The sequence below is a fragment of the Gymnoscopelus braueri genome, assembly GCF_963280865.1.
Source record: "Gymnoscopelus braueri genome assembly, chromosome: 17".
Classification (NCBI taxonomy): domain Eukaryota; kingdom Metazoa; phylum Chordata; class Actinopteri; order Myctophiformes; family Myctophidae; genus Gymnoscopelus; species Gymnoscopelus braueri.
Genome location: NC_137617.1, coordinates 45,818,895 through 45,833,370, shown reverse-complemented (window position 1 = coordinate 45,833,370; position 14,476 = coordinate 45,818,895). Strand labels below are relative to the sequence as shown.

At 40.0% G+C, this 14,476-nt stretch overlaps 3 protein-coding genes across 4 annotated transcripts in view; 1 reads left to right on the top strand and 2 right to left on the bottom strand.

Moving 5' to 3' along the window:
* LOC308105423 (uncharacterized protein) overlaps positions 1 to 14,476 on the top strand; it is a 145,412-nt gene that overhangs the window by 27,371 nt on the left and 103,565 nt on the right. The gene's annotated exons all lie outside the window — the stretch shown is intronic.
* LOC308105417 (N-lysine methyltransferase SMYD2-B-like) overlaps positions 1 to 14,476 on the bottom strand; it is a 78,889-nt gene that overhangs the window by 23,146 nt on the left and 41,267 nt on the right. The gene's annotated exons all lie outside the window — the stretch shown is intronic.
* Positions 1 to 14,476, bottom strand: part of LOC308105415 (N-lysine methyltransferase SMYD2-B-like) — a 186,398-nt gene that overhangs the window by 164,926 nt on the left and 6,996 nt on the right. The window contains exons 3-12 of one of the 2 annotated variants that reach the window (XM_080456128.1): positions 12,323 to 12,397; positions 11,959 to 12,166; positions 10,202 to 10,277; positions 8,887 to 8,997; positions 7,804 to 7,864; positions 7,119 to 7,234; positions 6,377 to 6,447; positions 5,589 to 5,691; positions 3,899 to 4,009; positions 2,606 to 2,896 (exon numbers count right to left, since the gene is read on the bottom strand). In XM_080456128.1, the coding sequence (XP_080312254.1) occupies positions 2,756 to 2,896; positions 3,899 to 4,009; positions 5,589 to 5,691; positions 6,377 to 6,447; positions 7,119 to 7,234; positions 7,804 to 7,864; positions 8,887 to 8,997; positions 10,202 to 10,277; positions 11,959 to 12,166; positions 12,323 to 12,397 (1,073 nt within the window). In that variant the 3' untranslated portion in view covers positions 2,606 to 2,755. Of the gene's footprint in view, positions 1 to 2,605; positions 2,897 to 3,898; positions 4,010 to 5,588; positions 5,692 to 6,376; positions 6,448 to 7,118; positions 7,235 to 7,803; positions 7,865 to 8,886; positions 8,998 to 10,201; positions 10,278 to 11,958; positions 12,167 to 12,322; positions 12,398 to 14,476 lie in introns of those variants that run through there. The other variant, XM_080456127.1, reaches the window with a different exon arrangement.

Below are 14,476 nucleotides of genomic sequence, written 5' to 3'. Positions count from 1 at the left end.
TTTTAAACAAAAGCTTCTCGATTATTCAATTAACCTGTAGGCCTAAATATTGATTTTGACATCTTTTCGGTTAATAGCCCCCTATGACTCGCTCCCTCCAGGTTTTGAGATTTGAGACCATTCCTGACAGTTGTAGTGTAAGGCTACCTTAAAGGCTGTGCTATCTTCTCGCCGTAACGGATCGCACCATTCCAATCGTCCATGTCGAAGCACGCCTCCATGGCGTGCTTCATTACGATGAGCATGTACACGTTGGAGTCATCAAACACGGTTCTCATCTTGTCCAGGGACTGTTTACACATATCCAGCCACTCGCTAGGGGGTGCAAGAGAGTCAAGGATGCAATGGCACAGGCTGAACCTGAAAAGCTATTGTTAAAGGTACTGAAATCAGACTCTTGTAACCAGCCTGGAATTTCGTCATTTTAGGGGCAAGGCCACTTGGCCTTTTGTGCTGTCAATTTTTGTAGGTCACAAAGGCCAAATGCCAGGTCAAGAAGGCCATCAAATAAAACAATGATTTTTAAGTCCACGGAAATAATGAATTTAACTTGAAGGTTAAGAATGATTTAATTTTAATATAGTACAAGAATAGTGTAACTATCTGTGAAATACAACCCATTTATTTAATAAAATAATGTATTGGGAAATTACCAATATTTGTACAAAGTCATAGCCTATTTGGTCTCAATATTTGTCACATTCAGCCCTGGTCTTCACTGACTGAAGTAGGGGTCACATTAATCACATTAGTATCATGATTGAACTACTAACACTATTAATAACTTTAGTTGATTTTTCACTATTTAAAATATAGTATTTATTAATTATTAAAGGGACTACACCATGAATTTTAACTTTTTCTTCTTTTTTGTGTGTTTTTGGTCTCCCCTACCTCTCTTCTATCCCCAAAAATACCCCTGTTTGAACACTCAGGCTTTCACAGCAAATCTGGGGTTTTCTGTAAATTGGTCTCAAAACAGGCCAAACTGATTTGGTCCCTGATGTGACGTCAGGTCAGGGTACGATCCCTCCCGTTTTTCAGTTCCAACCAAAAAAACGTTTTCTTTTTTTTTTTACTTTTTCCACACAGAACCAGGAGATAACATGCATACAAACTGGCTCAATAGCGCCCTATGCCAAACAGGACAATGTGGTATTGCAGGCGAAAGTGCTTTATAAGCCAGAGAGAAGTTAGTTGGAATGAGTATATCTGAGGCTTGATTTAGGCTCAAACCTTTTGAAAAACGTTTGAGGGACATAAACAATATGTTAAATATTATTTTATTTTTTAATTCATGGGGTAGTCCCTTTAATAATTATGGCTTGTAGATTGGTTTTTTTTCACCATTTTAAATTGTTTAAAATAATAATTGTAAAGAAGGAACAGTTTTTCCAACCGACAGCGACAATATTTAGCCTATATATGCTTCTGTTTCAGTATATGAGTCAGTTTTAGCAGATTTCATTCTAATTGGCTACTATGACTGCCTATGAATTTCATGGGCCTGGGTAGGTCATCGTGGCCTGGCGGAGATCTGCCCTGTTGTGCGCAGCAGCGCAACAGGTGAAGGCAATTAACTTAAAGAGGAGCTGCGCACCAGAAACGGCTCAAGCAGTGTCAAACAGTCACATTCTAGTTGCTGAAATAAACTTCCCATTTGGATCATTGTTGACACACGAAGAGAACATGGATATTGTTTGCAAAAGGATTATATTTATTGTCCATCAGAGCGGTGAGATCACAGCTTCTCTCTACTTTTGTATGATATTGATAGCCTAAACTTTGAATTTGTTTGCAGTTATTAATTTGTATTGCTGCTGGATATTAAGACTCATAATTTGGGGATTTTGGCTGTATGTTGTCAAATGTATTCATTTATATTTTGCTTTTGATCCGACGTCGGGTTTTCTCTCTCTCTCTCCCTCTCGCGCTCTCTCTCTCTCTCCTCTCTCTGTCAAAAGCGTTGCTTGGCTTCCGCGCATTTTAACGTCATTTTTCAAGGGGCACACGGCCAAAGAGAGGGGCACTGTCGTGGCCGCCGTGAAATTCCTGCCCTGCTTGTAACGGTGGGATGCTATACTTTGTTGATTCAACAGCTTTGACATTTACTTTACTTTGAATTTAAATGTATTTACTTACATTTATGTTGGTTTTCAGAGAATATTCTCAGAGCAAAGAGGCTCTTGCCGAACAAGTACAGGTTGTCTCAGTGGATCAGTGTAAGAAAGGGTCTTTTCGAGAATAGGTACAGCATATCTCCGGGCGCTATTTATACGATCAATAGCTAGCCTGTCACAATTATTACATAATCGTCGAATCACAATTATTTGAGATAATCGCAATTATTTTTGCATAATCGTCATAATCGTTTCCATTTTGAAAAATGTTCACACATTTTCAAATAATAAAAAAAGCAGAAATAGCAGATCTACAAGCTTACAATGCGCTGTAAGCTTGTAGATCTGCTATTTCTGAATTTTTTTACATGAATAAAAGTATTAAATATGTCAATAATGTATTTGTATATTTCAGTTATTTGTCATAATCTGCCCTGTCTAATTTTTGATTACGAAGCCTAAAAGGCTTCATTTGTTCCAATGTTCAATGCTAAACACACAATTCAATCGTTAATCGCAATTATTTGAGTGACAATTAATCATCAACTTAAATGTGTAATCGTGACAGCCCTATGAATAGCATAAGGAGGCACATGGTCTGAAACGCAGGGAGTTGTGGGTGTGAAAACCTCATCTTACGTAAGGATATTTTTCTTCTTGCTCTTGATGGCTGATTCAAACCGTTCAATGGCCTCCTTAGCGAAGCTGACCATGTCACTGATTTCGTCTGGCCCAATGGGATCACTCCGCTCACGCACTTTGAGCTTGGCCTCGTCCTGAGACCAAGGAGAGAAGATGACATGTTAGAGTTGAGGAACATTAGCCGCTTGTGAACTAGGATCATTCTGTTATCAATGATCTATCAATACTGCTGTGCTCTTGTGTGTGATGTTGAGGTGGTGATTGTGTTTGTTTGTTTGTTTGTTTGTTTGCTTATTTATTTCAAAAATGTTTCAGAAGATTCTCAGACATTTTCTAAAAATATTCACAATTTTCTGAAAAATAGGGCTTAAAGTAATACTAGGTAACGTTTTCAACAAAACTAAAGTTAAATTGTATATCTTTTGCGAGTGGCAAAAGTTTCACAACACCCACTCCGTGAATTTCACCCCCGGAAGCCTTTTATTTATATATTTTCTATTGAAAGTGGACTGGGGGGACTTTCCCGGGGAAATGACGTTCCTGGCCAACGTCATGACGTCGTGGCCGACGTCCCCAGGAACTACCGCAACGGTTTCCTGTTTGGCCAGGAACTACCGCGCTATAACAAAAAGGAACCTCACGCTGATGTTAAGATAATGTAGGATTGGAAGATCGAAAAAGAACAGAAAAAGAAAGCACAGCTCATGGTAACTAATGCTCCACTGGCTAAGAGAAACGATCCGTAGATAGTATAAAACAATTAAAAGATCGCTTTTTGAAACGCTTCCGGCTTCCGGTGAAAACGAATGGAATTCTGGGTAATCGAGGATTACGGAAATTGTATGCAGTGACGGTAGTGACCAGCAGAGGTTGCTAAAAATCGTTATTTGGGATTCTGCATTGTATAACTTTAAGTGATTAATATTAATAATAATGTATTTTTGCACATGTGGGTCCCGTGCAGACACCATATTTCTCTTTTGGGTCTCAAGTTGAAAAGGTTTACAGTGTTCGTTCTATGTTCTAAGGTTTTTATCTCTGTGTTTACACTTCCAATTAAAACTTCTGAACTGAACTGTATATGTCATTCTATTTGCTCAGTTTTTTTTTTCCAGTATTGGTTTTTCATGACTTACTTTGGACTTAGTTTGACATTCCTGGCAGTCACAGGTGAAGTTGCAACAGAGTCTTAACTTGTAGTTTCTGTCTTCTGTTGGGTATGTAAGGTCTATGTAGCTGATCAGCATCTTTGGAAGGCACAGGAACACACACAGACATGTGAATAGTACTTCAGGTTTCTCCTCCACATCTAATTCTGGGGTCAAGGAGTTGTTTTTTATCTGGAGTGTCTAAGGGCAAGTACACACTGTAGGACTTTTAAAGTGGTCAGGGAGTCATCTGATCGTTAAGCATTTCACACTACAGGAGTCAATTTCTTGAAATAGGCTGTCATATGTCGTTCTGGTTTTTACAATATAGATTGATCGCTGACAATAGCTGTGACGCGTTGTGAGCTTGTAGATCGTCTATTTTCAAATATCCAATGTATTTGTATATAGGTTTAAAGTGCTCATGTGGCCTAGTCGCTTTTGTTGGGCTTGTTTTCATAGACCTGGTTGCTTATTTCTCTCGCAAACTCTGGCAACACTGTTCAGACACACGCTGAACACACATAAACAAACACAAACAGAGCTCGCTCTCGCTCTCTCAGTCTCTCTTTCTCTCTCTGTGTGCAATTCCTCTCAAATAAACAGCCCCCCTCGAGCACGCTCGCTTACTCTCTCATCCTGTTTTATAATGTTTAACTTAATACGGGACTGGACGGTAATATTGAGGTACTATGCAGGGGTCTGTTTGTTGCGGTCAGGTCCACCGACCCTTCCCTAGTCATGGTGGCTGTAATGTGCTCTCATTGGCTGTATCGCGGATCTCCTGTACTGTATGATACTGTATGATGTCCAGTCAGCGACAGAGCCAAATATCAAACCTGCTAGATATCTAGAAACACTCGGGAACGCATCACAGAGCGCTATTATCGCAGGTAGATCCTCTGGCAGAGCCTTTCACACACAGCGAGCAATATGTCGCCGATCAAAGCCAGAGGGGGGTTTTGGGGGGTTTTGTCTGCGATCACCAAAAAAGGTCCACGACAGCATAATCGGAGCAAATATCCTACAGTGTGTACCCACCCTAAAAGACTGCCCAGCCCACACAGGCTTACAAGACACTCACAAAAGATATATAATTATTTTGCTATTTTATAAAATGTTGTATATCTTTCACCTACAGTAAGTATGCCCACAATAGGGATGCCAGGTTTAAAGTAGTTAAGACCAGCTGGTTCAAATGGTGATCCCCTACCACAGTGGTTCTCAACCAGTGGTCCGGGGACCACCAGTGGTACTTGAGGGGGTTCCAGGTGGTCCTCAGCTAAATGATGGAGAGTTGGTAACAATTGGTTTCATTTTACTCTCTCAAGAGTTAAACTATTATAACATCTGCATCACTTAATTTACAAGAAGTCTTCACAATTAGAGAATATAGAATAATTGTTATTTTGATCAACGTTTGCCTGTTATCTCTCCTATGGTACCAACATGCAGCATGGACGGAATTGTGGACAAAATCATATCCAACGATAACAACATATTCTAAGGCTTGGGTCTGAGAGTCTAAATCTCATCAAACGGTGGTCTGTGGCTCAAATGCCGAATAAATAATGGACCTTGATATGAAAAAGGTTGAAAACCACTGCCCTACCCCCTTGTAACACATACCGTGTCCCCCATACACACACATACATCCCTGTGCAGCTCCTCTCCTCACCTCATCACCAGGCTTCATATCCTGTGTCGCCCGTATTTCTGCTGCCGTTCCCTTGTACGTGACAACCACACTGGGTACACAGCTGTGGTTCATGAGGGAAACACTGAGGGGAGAGACGGTGATGGGGAGAGAAGGTCAACAGGAAGAGAAGAGAGAAGAGCGATATTGTCACATGCAAATTGTTACAACAAATATAATATAATAATATAATAATGAAGAACTTTCAATGGTGTTATATGAACCCACGTCTCTGCACAATTCAAATATGGGGAATTGATTGGAATGGTGATTTTACTTCTTCAAAACGTCCATATATGCTAAAATGGCCTTTTAATGCAAGATTTCATACAAAAATATAATAATTTTAAAATAAGGCCTATTAATATCCCCAACATGTTCCTAATGGCTATAGAAAAGTGCTCACCATTCTAAGCTTTAATTTGAGTGGTAACATGTGGTTGCAAAACACATAGACCTAACCCTAAACGTCCTACACTAGTAAAAAATAATAGAATAATAAACGGTGCATTTGTATATATACATCGATCACAGAAAATATACTATGATTTTTCAAAGGTTAGTCAAAATCACTCGGATTCGCTGGCAGTGGGCTGACACTTTTCTGAAAGTCTGGCATTTTGTGACAACCACACATTATTGCAGTACTGTAGCTTTTTTTAATGGTTTACTGACATGATAAGTAGGGTTTAAGTGTTACATTGATGAGGGTCTAAATCTGTATGTTTGCGTGTGTGTGCGTGTGCGAGAGTGCGTGTGTATGTTCTTACTCAGCGTAGACAACACGACCGATATTAGGATCCGAATACTCATCACGCAAAGCGAAGCCATTACCATGAGCCTGTAGCACAGAGAGAGAAATCATTAATAATCCTACTAATGTATTCACACCTGTTGAATAACAATGTGGTCGTTATTTTCTTCTTCTTCTCATTTTTAATGATCTGCAGTGAGTTAGTTGAGAAACAGTTGGCAGATTGTTAGTGTTTCAGAATCCATGAGTGCTGGACAGGTGAGAAAGTGGTCAGTGTGTACTAATGCTATTCTGTATCAAAGTAGCAGACAGCAAAAGGGGGGGGGTTACAGTATATTGTTACTGTCTGGCAGAAACCTTGTATCTCCACATTTATGTTTTTCTTTGAAGCTCACAGTGTGCATTGTGATGTGAGCTTGTAGATCAGCTATTGATTTTACATTTTTCTTTACCTATAATGGCATGCTCAACATTGGGATGCCAGGTTGAAAGAGGTAAAGTCTGTCCATGGGTTTTAGAGACTTTGAACCAATAGACAGTATTAAGAGCTTGTGACTAAAGTATAACTACATTGTATCCACTGGAACACAGGTTATTTTACCCCCCAGTTCCTGTAAAGTAACAGTTTTGGACATACAAGGTTTCCGCTGGACAACAATTATGGGGCTGTGTGTGTGTGTGTGTGTGTGTGTGTGTGTGTGTGTGTGTGTGTGTGTGTGTGTGTGTGTGTGTGTGTGTGTGTGTGTGTGTGTGTGTACCTGGGAGGAGAGTGAAAGCAGGTCATGGTGATCAGGGAAGTCCAGGTGTTTAGAATAGAAGAGATGCAGGTCGGCGATGTCAGCCTCGTAAATCAATTTCCTCTTGTTGTCCACATCTGGTTTGTAAAATACACAGTGTTAACTGAAAGTGTAAAAATTTACCCATGTGCAAAGAATATAAATACAGAATAGAATAGAGCTCGTCCTGCTGCCTCCTACATGATGTGCAATTTACAAACAGGTGGTACACAGGACCGTTGAGTGATCTCCAACGAGTGCTACCAAACTCCAACGCTCCATGCTGCACAATGTTTTGCCACTCATTATAGAAGAGGGGGGCGTGTCCTGGTGGAAAAGTGATGCACGTGTAGACTCTCTATGAGACGTAAAAGCAATGGTGGTTTTCACTGTCTGGCACTGAATGATCACAGCAGACTTGGAAAACAGTGATCACGTGCGCAAAAAGATTTCCCACCCCTCCTTTAAGCGGTAAAATCCTGCTTTTTTCTGTTAATTCAACTCTTGAGAGTGTATAAATGGAACCGAATGGACCAGTAAGGGTCCATTTGGCTACATCTTTCCTCTCTCTTAGTTACAAATGAATGACATTAAATTAACACAGATTTTATGGAGAATGTACCCATGTGTGTGCATGTTTGTGTGTTTCTGTTGAGTGATCCCTTACATGAATGCAATTCTCCCATCAGTATAAGCTTCTCAGATGCAGATCTTTCTTTGTGTGCCTTCTGTAGAAAGAAGCATTTGCAAGAAATTAAGCATCGGCAAAAATGTGACACTTCTTAATATCTTGATTAATAAACATAATGCACAAAGTTTATTTCTATACAGCAGTTAGTACAAATCAATTAAATAATTACAGATAGTTCATCATAAGGTACTTATACCAATCACAATTATCAAATAACTGATTTCAAAATGCTACTGTTGGTTTATAAAGCACTGAATGGTTTAAGGCCAAAATATATTTCTGATCTTGTGCTATCATGAACCATCCAGACCTCAGGTCATCTGAGACAGACCTTTCTGTCCCCAGAATCAGAACTTAAAGGCATAGTATGTAACTTTGCCCTGTGTTTACATAACAAAACAATAAGTATATTTTTTACCAATAATTACCCTGTATAACAGCAGTTATCAGCCACTAGTGTGGTGGTGTTTACCAGCAGAAACACTGTATGTTGGTGTTTTCACTGTTTGTTTTGGTAGACGGGGATGTGTGTGTGCTACCAAAACAAACAATGAAAACACCAACATACATCCAGAGGGAAGTTTGTCTGCATGTTGATTCCAAGGACGTGGCATATTAGCATATTCATGAGGGGTTGTTCTTACAGGAAATATTGTACCTATATTTCCTGTATGATGTGAGTTTTTGGGTGTTAATTCAATATGTTTATTGCAATTTTTGTATTTGATGGATTGCACTGGAGGAAGCTATTATGTATCTGCATAGTATCAACTGTTGATATTGAATGCTTCTGTGAAAAATCCAATAAACAAAGTTTAAAATATCTATATATACATTTAAATATCTTTACATTTTATTTAAGAATTTCCATTTCCGATAAGCAGCAAGCTATATGCTTCAATTATTTTTGATTCAAATGTGTGTGATTGTAAAGACAAAACGGAAGCGGGGGAGTGTCTGGCAACAGTCTGGCTCGCGAGACTACAATAGACCCATCAACTTGCATTTCATAATTAGGAATAACGTTGGAAAAATTATCAAGAAAGACCCCCCACTCACCTTTGTGGCAAGGATCCTGGCCACCAGGCGGACTCTCTCTGATGGACACCATTTCGGACCATACTCAACCATTGCTGAGCACTCCAGCTTGTGCATATTCCAGTCCCCTTGCTGACACACACACACACACACACACACACACACACACACACACACACACACACACACACACACACACACACACACACACACACAGACACACAGACACACAGACAGACAGACAGACAGACAGACAGACAGACAGACACAATAATTTAGCAAGTTTGCAACATGATGCTTGAGACATAAACTGACCCTTTTCACAGCAGCCATTTTGAGGTACTGTAAACACAGCTGAATACAAGCATGTTGCCTGGCACACAGTAACACCAAAATTAAACTCGCCCACGAATAATGCTTAACAGTTGGTCTATAGGGCGTCTAAGCTATGCTATGTACAATACAGTGCTATGCCAGTAATGCCACTCAACATAATGCTAAGCTCTCAGTATACACTAGTCCTGTCCTTGCCTGACCTGTGTCCTTCCTTACCCTCTTTTCATATCTTCATGTCACACAAAGCTATTATTTTTAATTAACCCACTGAAGCTCTTCTCCACCTGAATCAGATGTTTGCATGTCTACTGTGGTCATAGCCACTTAGGGCTTAGCCTGAGTGTTTAAATAAAATGACATTCAGTTCATGTGTATATTGACTTGTTTCCTTGTTAATTGTATAATTCAAATGAATTGTTCTTTTCATAATTGAAGTTTACTTAATTTAAACCTATTTTATCAAACAGTTATTTGTGTTTATTTACATTTATTTCTTAGCTTATAAGTTAAATGTTCTTAAATATAAACCTTTTTTATAAAAGTTTTTCAAAATGATTAGAAATATAAAATAAACGTTATTGGTGGTCTAGGACGCTCGGAAATTTAGATCAGCATCGGACCCAAAAATCTGGGTTTTGTTTCTTATTGATCCACAGTGAAACCAAAGGTGAACTTCCATGTGTGATCAATCATATTCCATTCTATGTTTCTGTTTTACACTCAATCAGAAGTGTTCTTTATCAGATATGAAACAAAGCCATACAAGGAAACAAGTCCCCAGGACCTTTTTGTGTTATCCTTTTAGCCTAATGTCTTACTGTACCATGCACAGCTGTTTACATTTATGACTAGTAATAAAGTATTCAATCAATCAAAAAAGTAACTAAGAAAAAATTAACAATCAGATGGTAGAGGAATAATGACTTCAGATGAAAATGAGCTTTTGGCTAACCCCCTTCTTCCTCCTCCTCCTCCTCCTCCTCCTCCACTCGTTTCCTACCTGGCAGTTTTTATTGCAATAGAAGGCTTTCTTGCACTTTACACATTTCTTCAAGTCTTCTTCTTCTTCAGGTTTCCTATGAATGAACAAACATTAGGTTTTAATGAGCAGCATGTTACAACATGTGTGTTTACATCCTCTTGGATGGATATATTGATTGTTTACACACACACAAGCACGCACACACACAGGCAGTGGCGGAGTGTCCGGGTAGGCTAGGTAGGCGGCCGCCTACGGGCCCGTGACCCCAGGGGCCTGGGCCGTCAGATCACATGGAGCTTTATTTTATTAGAATTAGACGCACTTTGCGTGCTCCGCCTCACCCTAAAACCTCACGCCTTACCCGTGCTCCGCCTAACCCTAAAATCCGCCCAAAAACCGCAACCCCACCTAGGGTCTGGGGACTGATGACTCGGAGGAGAGAACACGCCCCCAGCGCCCAAGGCGTCCCCGGCGGGAATCGAACCCAGGACCTTCTAACTGTGAGGCGACAGTGCTACCGACAGTGCCACCGTGCCCCAAGTTATGACAATTTATATGATGAAATTAATAGAAATTCTATTCTTCTATAGAGGAACAAATCTCATCAATCATTTAACCATATCACAAAAGTAGCTTACTGCTGCCAATGAAAATGGCAGAAGGGGGGTCTTAAATTAAAAGCACCAGAAGTACTTTTACTTTCTTATTGTGAATCTCCGTGAGCCTGTGCACCCGGCAAACTGCATTATACAGACGGTGTGTGTTCGTTTTAGTTTTTTACTGTGATCAATATAAATTCTCAGGAGAAATCATGCACCTGTACTTACGAAGCAGGACCTTACCAAAGGATTACTCCAGAAACACAATATACACTTACTGTACAGTAAATGGTGTGTGTTTGCAACAAACCCTGCTCAATAAGGGAATAGATGAAGAAACATTTTAAATGGCCCTTTTTTGTCATTGCTAGACTGAGTGTTGGAGTCAACCGCCTATGCACTGCACATCAGTGACACAGCAAAAGATGAGCAAAATCTCCTAAATAGATTACACATGACATTATAGTTTTTTGAATGCAGTATGGGGTTGCTATAGTCCAGCGGTTCTCAACCAGTGGTCCGGGGACCACCAGTGGTCCTTGGGGGGGTAACAGGGGGTCCCCAGCAAAATGTGTTGACATAGTGTCAAAATCATTTTATCCACTTAGCTTTGGCTATTAAAAAATTGCAGATATACAAGCTCATAGCGCGGTACCGAGTGCCGCGCTATGAGCTTGTAGATCTGGTTTTTTTTTTTTCATGAAAATGTGTGCATATCTTTGAATATCTATATTTTTTAAAGCAAACATTTCTAACTCAAATCTTTGCTTCTGGGGGTCCCTGGCACAAAACATTTTCAGATGGGGGTCTGCGGCCAAATGTATATCAATGTAGGGGTCCTTGGCATGAAAAGGGTTGAAAACCACAGCTATAGTCTATATTAAGAATCACTCACAAATGAACTGGCTTAACAGTGAAGCAGTGGGTGTGGTCTGTATTGAATGCTATTCGTGTTTGTTGAACATGTGCTATCTCAGCTGTCAGGAACTGAATCAAATGATACAGACAATAAACTGTAGGGTAGTAGTGGTGTAACTATTGATGTTCCCATTACGCATGTGTAAAGACTGCACTAATCATTCGGATGCGTAGCCTACAACATACAGTAGGCCTGTTAATGCACACAGAAAGGAAATAACAAGTTAGAATATGCATGCATGCCACATAAATACATACATAGCCAAGCAGAAATCGCAGTAGTTTCCCCTCTTTTCAACCGAGAGGACGTAAGAGTACGCCGGGGAGGAGAAGATAAGTTCTCCAACTTTGAATGGTTTGGTCACCCGAAGACCTCGTCCTTTAGTAGGACTGTCGAACATCTCGATTCCCTCGATTTGTTCCTGCATTGTTGCTTCCATGGTCTTCCGAGTGCCTGTCGAAGCAGCTTTATTCCACAAGGAAAGCAAAGATAGATATTGTAATTAATGAAGATATTAAAACATATTTCATCAGCATCATCTTATACTATTATAATGTACAGTCATACAGTTCTATTGTAGGGTACACTGTAACACTATCAAACATGTGTTGAATTCCTCACCTGTCATGAATCCTGATGTCTGTCCAAGGTCCTTGTCTGTAGACACTGAGTTGATGAATTTGTAGTGTAGTTGATCTGTATCACAAAGTGTCAGATACAAGATACCTGATTAATACAATGGTTTCTATTTCCTGGAAAGAGTTAAGCTGGGCGGAGAGACAGAGAGAGAGGTTGCCAAAATCCTTAGCCTACGCACATTCAGAACAACCAATCATGTCTCTATGATACACCAGCATTAGAAAGGACATGAGAACATGAAAACAAGCCAAATGAGAGCGTTCCACAGAATTGGCCTTTTTTTCATACCTATTTAGTTAAACACGTATTAGTCTACGGTCTATTCTCTACTACAGAGGTTCTTAAAGTGGGGTCCAGGGACCCCTAGGGGTCCTTGAGGGGGTTCCAGGGCGTCCCCAGCAAAATGTGTTAATATAGCAGCAAAACAACCACTTTTAAAATAGCAGATCTACAAGCTCACAACGCGCCACAATGCGATGAGCGACGTTTTTATTTTTCATTTAAAAAAAAAAGTTCAATTCTTTTTGAGTCCACTCACATCGGAATGCAAAAGTCGTCCTGCACGTGATACTTCCTCCTATTTTACGCAGCCTATGGATGTCGTTTTATGTTCACCTCGGAGCCTGTAGCCTGTAGCCTGTAGCCTACGTCAATGGTTCTCAACCTTTTCAGGCCACGACCCCCCAAAATAATCATATTTTAACTGGGTACTCCCACCCTGCCCTGACAAGCACTTGGAATGATAGGCATTACATTTTGTTTGACTCGGTTCCAAAGATAAATATTGTGAAAATAGCAGATCTACATGCACACAACGCCTCACAATGCGAGGCGTTGTGAACTTGTAGATCGGCTATTTTTTCTTTTCTTTATTTGACAATTTGGTCAATGTTTGACTAGTTTTTATAGAATAGTTTGTTGACACCTTTGATGCAGTAATGATCTTTTTTTATTTTTTATTATTATTAAAAGGGTCTTAAAAGTTCTTAAATTGTCACATTACTGTCATCTGGGGACCCCCCAAAAATCATGTGGGGACCCCGCTGGGGGTCCCGACCCACATATTGAGAACCACTGGCCTACGTCTCACACACCAGCTCACAATGATTGTGCAATCACACTGCTGCAGTTATGGCTCAGAGAACATTTGCACAAATGCAAAGTAAGCAAAATAGATGTTCGGTCATTCCAGCTCTCAAGTAACACGACAAATCTGGTTTTGTTTCATATATTTATTTCTTGAAATGTTGTTTGTCTTTCAAAGATCAAGGCAGAGTCAGTCAAACGCCATGTGTCCAGTTCTGCAAACTCTGCAGTCTGACTGATGTCTGACTGAATCTAATGATCATTAAAATGTGATTGTAACAATGTTTCTTAAAATGTTATTACAGTGTATGTACTGTTGTTGGAATTATTTAATTTTGACGTGGTGTGATAATTAATGTTAATATGGCACACTGACTATCAAGAAAATAAAAACATGGCACTTCATGTCCAAAAGGTTGCCAGACCCCTTAACTAGATAATGATGCTACCAGTGTTTTACCAAATTGGGTTTAAATCAAGTTAAACAGTCTAATTAGTCATTACAGAAACAAATGATTTATTGTTGCATCCAATTAAAATGTGAGAGTTTAATGCTTGGGTTTAGTCTCCTCTACATTGGATTGAAACCTTTTTATATACTAACCATAACCCTAGCTAATAATTTGGGGAACTGTAATGGAGCCCCTGACTGTTGAGGCCCCAGGCTGTCACATACCTTGCCTAATAGGCAAGTCCACCTCTGCACTGTTCTAGCTGTATTCAGCAGAGTGGATGGAGACCAGTGGTGTGCTTGCAGATCGGCTATTTACGGCTGCTATTCACCTGTTTCCTAGGCTGTGTGTTTTCCACTTCCTGTCGATTTGATCCAATGAAATCCAGTGAAACTGGTCAGATGACCAATGATATCCATGGTGGCGCTATAACAGCCGCCTTTACGTTTTGGCCTATAACTCTTGAACCGTAGGTCATAGAACACAAATCCTTGGATTCCTTGGGTGATGACGCAACTCCCCATATAGGCCACGCCCATTTGCGTCTGGATAGATTCTCCGCCATTTTGAATTTTCTTCAAAACACACTTTTTGCTCC